Consider the following 12,105-nt stretch of genomic DNA (forward strand, 5'->3'; position numbering starts at 1 on the left):
GCTTATACAGGGCCATGGCGCAAGGGACAAGAGGGGCTGAGGATTAACCTCCATGTTTAATAGAAAAGCGAGGGAGGAGGGAGGGAAGAAAGAGATGGAGGGATTTAGAAGCAGTGGTGCCATTACTGTGCCATTTATAGTGAAGCGAAGGATAGCCAGTTAATCCTGTTTACTTTCTATAGCCGCTGAGATTTCCGTGTGTGTCCGTTCACAGTGTTCTGCGTTATGTGTTTGTGTGTCCACGGACGAGCCGTCATTATCGGACACAAGACAGAGGTTTTTTACCTCAAAGAAGCACAAGAGAGTAAGAAACAGGCAGAGGGATTGATTGAGTGAGGTCACAAGGCAATACAAGAGATCAAGCCACTTAATTCCTGCAACGACTGCCGTGGGAATACTGGACCCACTGATATGTCCGGAAGTATTGCCTTCACAGTGCTCACAAGGATCACTGGATTTGGAGTTGAAGTACTGGCTTTATACAAGTCTGTTAAACATTTGGTGCCTCAAGTCAATAACGCAACCTGTACTGTTTAGGTTCAAGTTTGTCAGCACATAAAATCGTTGTGCAAAGTCCCGTGACATGGAAATTAATCACAGAATTGGAGTGGCTCCCATGACTACATTGGTGTATGTGGCATGTGCTTACCTAAGCAGGTAACCAGAAATGAGAGTGAAAAGGTCAGTGGCTGGAATGGCACCTGAGACCTTGATCCAGTCATCGCAGATTACTCAGAGGAGGGAAATAATTCAAAGGAAATGTTATCTATTTTCTAATTTATGAGCCAATTACTCTGTCAAAGCGATTATGACGGAGAAAAATACCTGGAAAATGTGTTTTTTTTTTTTTTTTTTTTTTTCTGACTGCGGCAGCAAGGTGAAATAGTCTGCCTCACAACAAGAAGGTTCAGGGTTCAAACCCTGGGGTGGTCAATTGTGTCCTTTCTGTGCAGAGTTTGCATGTTCTCTCTGTGATTATGAATGTCCTCCCATGGGAGTGTCTGTTTGCCCTGTGAGGGACTGGTGCCATGTCCGGGCTCAATTATATAAACATATCTATAGGTGCACGTTGACGTAGTGGTTAGCATGTCTGCCTCACAACAAGAAGGGCCTGTGTTCAAGTGCTGGTAGATAAATGGGTCCTTAATGTGAAGAGTTTGCATGTTCTCCCTGTGCTTGTGTTGATATTCTCCGAGTACTCCTCCTTCCTGTTGATTGGAGTCTCTAAATGGTCCATAGGTGTGAATGTGAGTGCTTGTATGTGTGTGTGTTGCCCTGGGATGGGCTTGTGCCCTCTCCCGGGTGTACCCTTGCCCAATGCCCAATGAGAGCTGGAGTTAAGCATCAGCCGACACCCGGGACCCTGAAAAAAGGAGCAAGTGGGTCTGAAAATGGATGGAAAGATTGTTTCTACCGTTCATTCCCAAGGCACCTAATCAAACTGGAAACATTTCAGAGCTGGGTCTATTATACTGACTATTAATGACCACTGTGCCTGATGTGACTCTGAAAGCTCAATAAGGATAAATGTGGCATTCCAAGACAGCAGCTCAACTCTTCCATTTATTGCCAGGTTTTTTTTATGCAGACAAGGGCCTGACACTTAGTTACAGAATGCAAATGTAATACAAGTCTGAATAGTAATAGGACGGTCACTCTAATTCATTTATGACGTTGTGTAGAATTGCAAGAAAACTTTTTTTTTTTTTTTTTTTTTTTTTTTTTTTTTACTTTTGTTGCATGATTTTGGCTCGGCTACAATGGAGAGAATGCCTGAGGAAATTTGTAGATCTTGAAATAGGAATGTGGGGATCTTTCAGTAACATATGCATTTTGGTTGAAACCAGAAACATCAAAGACATTTTTACTTTTTTATTTCTTTTTTTTCTTCTTTTTTTACGTTGTCCGCTAAATTTCCACATTTGATAATTTTCAAAGAAACAATAAATGGATCAGAACTAAACTACAAAAACACAAATTTAAATTTGATGATCATTTGTAGGTGAAACTGAATTATAAACAGATAGTTTAGATACATATTTCATTACAAATGGAAATTAAAAAGGGGCTCTGTTTTGCAAGTCTTTACAATTATAATTCAGTAGAGTTATACAATTATTTTTTTTAAAGTCTCTTAAGAATCAATGCACAAATGTAGGCAGAGATATTTGGGTCAGAGAAGTGGAGGTGGCGAAATGTAATGGTGTCTGGGTTCAGTGAGGAAATAGAAAGTGTGGTGATAGGGAGATTTTACTTGGGAAAAAAGCACTTTAAACCAGTGCAAGCCGGTGAAGATTCTGTAAAAAATCGATTTCCTATGAAGTAGATGCTACTGTAGATTAGAGGAGGTTTTTTTGTTCTTTAGAGGATGTTCTTCAGCAAACAGTGGGGGAAACGATCATATGCAGAGATCGTTCACTAGCAGGAAATAAACTGGTAAGTGCTGTAAAGCATGGTTCCTGAGGTGGAGAATGGAGGACGAACTTAAGTGGTCCAAGGACCAATCCCTGGGGGGCACCTTGTTAGAGTGCTGTGATGCAGGAGGTGCCATGGTTGGTATGGTGGAAATTGGATTTGATCTGAGTGCTAGTGATGTTGAATTGTGTTTTAAAAGAGGAGAGGCAGATGATTGTTTCATAAACTACAGAAAAGTCATACAACCTAAGGAGAATTGTAAAGTAGTCTGAGTGTGAATAGAAGAGGGTCTTTCTTTTTTCTTTTTGGTAAAACAAGGTATTAAATTAAAAATTCAAAACCAAAACAACAAAAACACAGACAAAGGAGAGGACGAAGGCATTATACAGTATACATTCGAGGATGGGGTGGGTGTGTGTGTGTGTGTGTGTGTGTGTGTGTGTGTGTGTGTGTGTGTGTGTGTGTGTGTGTGTGTGTGTGTGTGTGTGTGTGTGTGTGTGTGTGTGTGTGTGTGTGTGTGTGTGTGTGTGTGTGTGTGTGTGTGTGTGTGTGTGTGTGTGTGTGTGTGTGTGTGTGTGTGTGTGTGTGTGTATTTGTAATAGTCAGGTGAGGTGGAGTAATAAACGATAAATGGAAAATTATTAATGAATCATTATTGCTTTTGTTATCACTATCACCATCATTGCCGTCGACTCTACCACCCCACCAGCACACCAACAGCGCCGGCCCGGAAGGATCACACCCCCCATCCCCAACAATATATACATACTGTATATCTATAAACACAATATAACTGTAAATATTTTGTTTGACAGTCAGCAGAAAATGGGTAAACAAATATCTTAACAATAATAATAAGAGGAAATGAATTCAATAATTAATAATAACAATAATAATGAATAACAACACAAGTATCCAAAATGGCTAAGAAAACAACAGCAACAACAACGATATCAATCATCACCATCAATTGTGAATATTGATAGTAATAACGATAATAATCAGACATAATATATAATGGTAGGACACAAAATAAATAATATCCTTTACATGAGTAAAATAACAACAAACAATAATAACTAAAACAGAAATTGCAGAGGTGATAACAACATACAGTGTGTGTCGTGTAATCAATAATTATATCAGTAATAATTACAACAAAAGTGAAAATAGCAGTACATATAATAGACTGCAAATTATATAAAAAGGGGTATGCAGGTAAACAAAAACAACAAACAAAAAAAACATTTTATTTTTGTTACAATGAGATGAAAATGAGACCGGAAATTGAGAAGATTTTAACTTAATGTTGTTTAGTTCTGAAAGATGGGTTTCCTGTAATAAACAAATATCTGCCTGGAGTATGAGATGGTTGAATATTTTTTTTTTTTTTTTATTTGCCTGCATGTCAATACCACAAACATTGCATGAAACAAATTTAGGAGCTGTCATACGGTTTGATTAACAATCAGTGCGCTGTTTGTGTGTGCATGATTGTTCGGAGTGGGACGTGGGTGCTATAGTAAATATATTTGTCCTTGTGTTATAGTGAGTAGATGCGGGGGTGGAGGGGGGAGCTGGGGTAGAAGAGGGAGTGTTCATAAAAGAGAGACAGGGCAGTTATGCTTGAACATATTAAAGCGATAGATAGTATAACCAGGGGCAGCTAATGTTATTGCTGCGGTAGAACTGTTCGTTTTTTATATAGTTTGTCCAGTGAGATGATTGCTTTCTTTCCTTCTGTTATCATTTTCTTGCGGATTGGGAAGAGCTGCTTTTGTCTGGGTATTGATCATTTAAGTCCAAAGTCCTTTCTTTTTAGCTGTTTTTCTTGACGTTTGACGAGTTCTTTCTGTTTGAGGGCGGGGTCGGTTGTTGTTAATGTTCTTTTGTCCTTATCTATGAATGCGGTGGAAGGTGATGTTGTTTACGGTGTCTGCGTGGAGTTTTAGTTGATGTTTCATAAAGTCCTTTACTGTTTGCCCTGGGTCGTCGGTGGCGTGTTCATGAATGCCGCTCATGCTGCGTGCTTGTAAGTCCAGGATCGTTTCTTTCATTGCTTTATTTTCGGCGGTGACGGAAGTTATCTGGCCATTGATATTGAGAACGGTCGAATTCAGTGTTTTGTTTTTCTTGGTGAGTGTTTCTCTTTAATCGTGACTGAACTCAAGGCTTTGACTTAGTGTTTGGAGTTCTTTGTGTAACAGTTCAACAAGAGCGATTCTGGCATCGAGTACGGAGAGTTTTTGACTAACGGAGATGAGAATGTCGCTTACCTCTGAATGACGGAGTGGATTCTGGGATGGAGAAGTGCCTGTACTGGGTAAAGAGTCTGAACGGGATCGTTTGTTGTCAGGAGAGAAGCCGGATTTTCCAAGTTTGGAAGTGGATGAAGATGCCATGTTCATTGTGCAGTATCGGGTGTAGAAAAAGTCAATATAGTCCTCAAAGACAGTATTTCCCAACCTTTCTTGTCTTGTGTACCCCTTGAGCCTTTTTGTCATACCATGAGTACCCCTCACTTAATGATTCTCCAAAAGTAGAACATAACACAACTGAATATTTAACACAAGTCATTTTATTTCATCTTCTTAAATTGAACAATTAATACTCAGGCATTATCTTCTTATTTAACTAAAATTAAACATAAAATGATGTTACCTTCAAGGCAATAAAAATTATAAATATAAGAAATAATATTATAGTAAACGTTTGTATTATTAATACTAATATATTATGATTATATTGTTGAAATTAGAAAAATAAAAATAAGAATAAATAAAGATAATAAGTAATATAAATAGATAAATACAAAACAAATAATTAACCTGCCTGTGTTATATACAAGTGTTGTGACATTTACCACAAAAGGAGCTTCTTTGAATATGTCCCCTTTAAACAGGCATTTAAACTTTAAAAACAAGTCATTGCGCACACGTACCATTTTATTGACTTGTAACTTGAGAATATTTTTTTATTATTTTGGAAATAAATTCTTAATTTTTCCACGTACCCCCTGCAATCTGCTCACGTACCCCTGGTTGGGGAAACACTGCTCTAATTGATCCAAGTCGGAGAGTGGAAGAAGAAAAAAAAAAAAATCAGAGGGGAAAAGTCATTTTGCTCTAGCAGCGGGGTGCCGCCATCGTGAATCGTGCATCGTCACGTGAGGGTTGCGTTCACGGGACCATCGGACAATCCCTTTTTTTCTAACTTCAGTTTGTTCTTCACCTGAATAGCAACATGGCCGTCTGAAAATGTCAGACATAAAGAGGAAGTTAGCAAACACTGGTTATTGTTGGCTTTGACCTGGTATAAATTAGTATGTAGCAAAGCATTCAGAACTACTGGGTGAAAAGATGGTGAACACAATTGTGAATAAGAGATAATTTTATGCTTTCTTATTCATGCTGAGGTTTTCCTGTTTATGTTCGATATTTCAACATCAACATACATTGAAGAGCTAAATACTCTGCATAGAAAATACCAGCGTTACTATACATGGATGTCTTATGTTTTCAGTCTAAGTACTGCATTTCCAAGCTTAGGATGACTTAAACCTTTGAGACTAAAGCCCAGAGGTTTGTTGCTTTAAACCACCTGTCATTTCATTGGCTGTATTATAGGGGAACAGGTAGGTAGGATTACCAACCCGGCACAGTGTGGAGCTAAATGTCACAGCCGTTTCACGGGAGGCTTCTTTATTCATCTCTGTAGGAAGAAAGGGAGCTTACGACTGCCTAATTTTAATATGTACTTTTTCAAAGAGCAAATCAGGGTTTCACCGAGGTTTATAGCATTTTAAAAAGAATCAAATGAAGAGGAACTACACAGAAAACATGGTCACATTCACAGATATGTTAAATAGCCTTGACAGAAAAAAAAAAAAAAACAAACATATTTTTAGATCAGCTTAAAGAAATGTGTTCCATGTCTTTTTTGTTTAACGTTTTTAATCAAAACTGAAAGTATGATTATGCTGCTTGGTCGTTAAGTGTGATTAATTAAGATTTTTTCATTAATTTTCTTACCACATAATTTTAATAGATCGTCATGAAAAAAATATGACTTCTTTTTTTTCCTTCTTCATAACGTTAGACATTTAAAAATATATCAGTGACAAACTAAAGCAACACAAAAGCGTGTTCAGGATGTCTATTGGCTGTTAAGTGTACATCATCTTTTGTCTTTCTACTGTTAAGTTGATTCTAGTGCTCTCAGGCAGCAAGTTAGCAAATGACGTAGCATATTTCCTGCTAAGACTTTTTCTAACTTTGCTGTTCTCTTATTGGAAAAAAACATCTAGAATTTGATAACTTTCTAAAGTTTTCACACCTGAATCAGAAGCCTGGCGAGACCAGTAATGGCCACATGCAGTTAGACTCTACGTCTTATAAAGGTTATCAACACACTCAAAGTTTTAAAACTCCCGCAAAGTCAGGTGGAAACTTTTGACGTGCTACAAAAAAGACAAAAAAAAAAAAAATTATACTTTGACTTGTGTCAAGGTTGCGTCTAATGATCTATTTACTTATAGCCTACAATAAAATATTTTCAACTTTGTGATTGTTTTCACTGATTACAAGTTGAATGTTAGCTATCATAATAATAATAATTATACACACACGCAGAAAACAAGGAGGTTGTAAAGTAAAGTGAATAACAAGGTGCAAATGAATGATAAGGTTTATGCATGAGTTCAAAATATTAAAATAAAAATAAATAATGAATAAAAAAAAGTATATCTATGCATACAGCATGTAAACAGATTTGTGTTATTTTTCTTTTCTAGGACAGTGGCAGGCCAGCTGCCAGATACTCTGAGAAGTGGTAAAAATATAGAAGAAAATATAGAAGTGCTGCTAATATACCAAACAGAATAAAGATGGAGTTATTGTTCAAGCACAGTCATAGATTTATTGTAGCATGATGGCAAAATAAGATTTAGATATGATATGAGTGAAAACCTGTATTTATGAAAGAGGCGTATGAGGACTTCCAAGACTTAACAATATAATGTACTTTGATGGTAATGGTATAAGAACCGCTTAGTGGTTAGCACGTCCGCCTCACAGCAAGAAGGTCCTGGGTTCAAGCCCTGGGGTGGACACTTGGGTCCTTTCTGTGTGGAGTTTGCATGTTCTCCCCGTGCTGCGTGGGTTTTCTCCGGGTACTCCGGCTTCCTCCCACAATCCAAAAACATGACTGTGAGGTTGATTGGAGTCTCTAAATTGCCCATAGGAGTGAATGAGTGGTTGTCTGTCTGTGTTGCCCTGTGATGGACTGGCGCCCTGTCCAGGGTGTACCCCCGCCCAGCGCCCTATGAGAGCCGGAGATTGGCACCGGCAGACCCCTGCGACCCTGATAAACGGGAATAAGCGGGTATGAAGATGGATGGATGGATGGTATAAGAACCTGCTACATGCCAGGGAAACGAATGACCCCCACACCTAATGCACATTTTAAAGAAAAGTAACAAAATAGCATACAATGTTACTATATATATATATATATATATATATATATATATATATATATATATATATATATATATATATATATATATAAAATCGATTTAAAATTGGCACCCAAAAATTTGTGATATATCGTGAAATCGATAAATATAAGGGGGAGTGAGAGGCAAAGTGTTAGAGGGAGAGAGTGGGTGGAAGCAGTGGTGGGAGGAATGAGGGGGAGGAGTGTCAGTGAGATGAGATAAGTAGGTTAAACTTCCTGAGCTGAAAATAGACTTTTTTTTTTCCTTCTTCTTCTACATCACATGGTAGCTAAGTTGCCCTCGGGAGCCTGGCCGTATACAGAACGTGTTTTATTTATTTTTGTGTTTGTTTATTTGTAGTCCTTCTTCAAACACATGATTTCATGTAGTCATACATCCCTTCTAACACCAATACAATATCTTTTTATTTATTTAGGATATAGCTTTTTTTGTGTAAAATGTCAGTCTTAAGCCAATATAATGTAGGGGTGTCCTGATCTGATATTAATGTCGGATATCGGTCCGATATTGCCTGAAAACGAGTATCGGATTCAAATTTCTGGATTTTCCGATTTTATTTATTTTTTTATTATTTTTTGAATTTTTCTTATTCATTCGTAGAATACTGTAGATATTATGATGAAGATTAAAATGTATGTAACCAATCTGTTATTAATAAATGGGTCAGTTTTTCTCATTCCTACTATTGTTTTCTGTTTGAGTAACATCAAGCCTTTTTTCTATTTCTAACATTCCACACTACAAAGTAAGTAATTATATTTTTTTTTATCTAAGAAAAAATATATCTGATCAATATCAGTATCAGCAGATATGCAAGGCTGCAATATCAGTATCATATCAGAAATGAAAAAGTTGTATTGGGACATCCCTAATAGAATGTACATCTGGTGTGTGTATTTCCGTGTTGTTGTTTTTTTTTTCTTTTTCAATAAACCAAAACATTTGACAAATGTTGAAATCTTAAAATTAAATAAACTCACCTAGCTACATTGAGAGAACAAAAATCTGTTGGTCATCTGTCGGGGATTTGAAAAGAGTAAATTAAATGTAAGATTAGTGTTTCGTGCCTCAAGGCTGGATATGTTCTGGACAGGCTGGCAGGTTTTAATCCGAGTCATGTAGTCAGTTATATGCAATCATGGACACATTCTGTCCAACGGCTTATTTAATCCAAACATTAGGCAGTGTTGCTAACAGTCAGACCATCTCACAGTAATTGGTTTCACACACAAAACAGCTTTCTCTTATTCTTGCTCTGTCAGACCTTGTGTATCCTTTGACCTTCCTCTAAACGCCCCCGCACCCCTTCATCCTGAACTATGAGGATTTTTTTTTTTTTTTTTGATTATGTTTTACCCTGTAGTGTTTTCTCTGAGTTGGTTTAAGTGTACGTGTGTGGCACATTGGTATTCTGGATTGTTCCATACTTTCCTCTGGAGAAATTGCCTTTGATAGGCCAAGAAGTAGCTCCAACAATGCGAGGCTTTGGATTTTTTTACTCATTTTCCATCGCCCTGTCTATTTCTTTCTCCTCCTACTCTTTGCTTTTACCTTCTTTACTTTCTTCTCTTAAATCTTCCAATTGATTCACTCAGTGCATTTATTTTCCACTCAGTCTCTTTCTGAGATATTTTCCTGCATTTATTTCCAAAGGAATTAAACTCCTCATGTTATGTTTTCTGCATTAGTTTGTATTGACATGCTTGGGCATTTCAGAATAGTTTTACTTCATACTTACTAGGCAGCAAAATGCCTCATTTACGTACTTATAGATGGATCTTTAAGATGAAGGTACATTGAAATTCCCTGTGAAGTGCCCCAAGGTTCAATTTTAAGTGCAAAATTATTTAACTTGATTTAAATTACATATTTAATCATTCTCGGCTTTTAAAAATGATTCTATTTGCAGATGACACTAATATGTTTTATTCAAATGAAAATTATTGTAGACTTAGTAGTGCTGTCAACGATGAATTAAGGAAAGTGAAAAATTAAATGGACACAAACAAACTATCCTTAAATCTGAACTAAGAACTAATAGACTAAAGCTATGTTTTTTGGAAACGACAAAAATAAAACTGAAAAACAATTCAGATAACAATTGTTATCTGAATGCAAATGTTTAGGTATAACAGTGGACAACAAACTATCATGGAAGCCTGCCCACATACGACTTATACAATCTAAGGTTGCAAAAAGTAGTAATAAACAACATTCTTGAGTATGATGCTCAAGAATGTTCATTTTACCATATTTAACTTGTTGCTTAGAAATATGGGGCAACAACTACAAAAGCTCACGACATCCTCTCGTGTTTAATACAAAAGCGTGCTATGAGAGTTATACATAAAGTTGTTAACATTGATCACAAAAACTATTTTTAAAATCTATACTGCACTCCTTTTAGGGGGATGTGGTATCTTTAAAGTCCCATTGGTGGGTGGGGTTGGTGTGTGTCAGTATGCGGAGTCCTACTCTGGAATGGTTTGGAGAACCATATAAAACATTGTGCAAATATTTACAAGTGTAAAAAGAAATATAAAGGGAATATGTTGTCAGAGTACAGAAATGAAGAGAAATATTGACTAGAGAAAGTGAATTTTTCAGGGGGTAAATCTAAAAAAATAAAAACATAATAATAATAATAATAATAATAATAATAATAATAATAAAAGGCAATAAGAGTGCTAAAATGTGCTTGTGCTTGATGACGCTGAACTATAATTGCGGTGATTTTTGTAACAAAAATTTTATTTATATATATATATATATATATATATATATAATTTTATAAAAAAAAATAAAACTGGTACATATAAGAGCTTGTCAATAGATTGTGATCTACTAAAGTACTGTAACGTATCTTTTTGTATATTTATGTGTATATATAAGTATATATATATATATACACGTTTCTTGCATGTAAACTGTTTATTTGTTATGTTAACTGTTTTGTGAAAGGATGAAACCACTGATGTGAATTATGACAACTACAGGGGTGGGAATTTATAAGTTTACTTCCTCCCAGTCCTTTTCAAGTTCATGTATGTATGAAAGTATGTGTATATATCCTTTCATAGTTAGACCTTAGAAGTAAGTGTGCACTCTCCATTATGACAAATGGTTTCATTGTGTGGTATTTTTATTTATTTTTTGCCATTGTATAGTATATGAAATGCTGTTATTACAGTACACAAAGAATATAAAGACCAACATATTACAGCGTGTGCCTTACAGCAGTGATATACTGTACCCTGTTAGAGGTATAAGAGCACAGCACTCAAGATAATGCCACTACTTCTAACAAATAGCAACTTTTAGAGTAGTGTAATTATACGTCATTATTGAGGTCCGTCGATACCAGAATCTTGTAGTCTAATTAAAGGTAATAGCATATCATTACCAGGGCGCTACAAATGGATTAAAAGGAAAGGGCTTTACACATTTCTCATTCATTCATATCGATCTTGCGTAATATATATTACATATTGTCAGATCCTATATTGATACTGCTGATTCTGACAGCTTTTTTTTTTTTTTTTATTCATATATTAATGCCTTTTTTAATTCATGTTTTCCTCTCTGCTTTCTCTTTTCCATCAATTAGGACATGGGTCCTATTAGCATGCCGTCTGTGCCCCTCATGGTGGGCTGTGGAGTCTCATGCACGGCGCTGCTGATCCTGCTGCTCATCTACGCTGCCTTCTGGAGGTAAAAAAAAAATATATACTAAACATACAAAACCAATGGTTACCTGCCCAGTATACAGTATATCCATATTAGCCAGTTATTAATGTGCACAAAATTCAACAACACTATGTATTTGAGTCTTCTGCTTTATCAGAACTCCACTGAGGCCTAATAATGAACAAATGGTTTCATTACAGCAGGGGATGGTTATCAGTTTGGCCTCCATGGCAACACACAACAGATGGCAAAATCATACTAATGATGTGACAGATTCCAAAAATGAAGTGTTGAAGTCCATTAAACTGTCATTAATGTTTGAAATGAAGTGTCAGTCCTCTTTATATCACTCCCACTCTCTCCTCCTCTACTTTTTAGGTACATTCGGTCGGAGCGATCGATCATCTTGGTAAACTTTTGCCTTTCCATCCTGGCCTCCAATTTGTTGATTTTGGTTGGACAATCACAAACCCTAAGCAAGGTAA

At 36.4% G+C, this 12,105-nt stretch overlaps 1 protein-coding gene across 5 annotated transcripts in view; it reads left to right on the forward strand.

Moving 5' to 3' along the window:
- Positions 1–12,105, forward strand: part of adgrb2 (adhesion G protein-coupled receptor B2) — a 271,609-nt gene that overhangs the window by 206,490 nt on the left and 53,014 nt on the right. For all 5 annotated transcript variants that reach the window (XM_028461068.1, XM_028461072.1, XM_028461069.1 and 2 more), the window contains exons 17-18: positions 11,541–11,644; positions 11,999–12,101. In XM_028461068.1, the coding sequence (XP_028316869.1) occupies positions 11,541–11,644; positions 11,999–12,101 (207 nt within the window). The remainder of the gene's footprint in view (positions 1–11,540; positions 11,645–11,998; positions 12,102–12,105) is intronic.

The sequence above is a fragment of the Gouania willdenowi genome, chromosome 11, assembly GCF_900634775.1.
Source record: "Gouania willdenowi chromosome 11, fGouWil2.1, whole genome shotgun sequence".
Lineage (NCBI taxonomy): Eukaryota > Metazoa > Chordata > Actinopteri > Blenniiformes > Gobiesocidae > Gouania > Gouania willdenowi.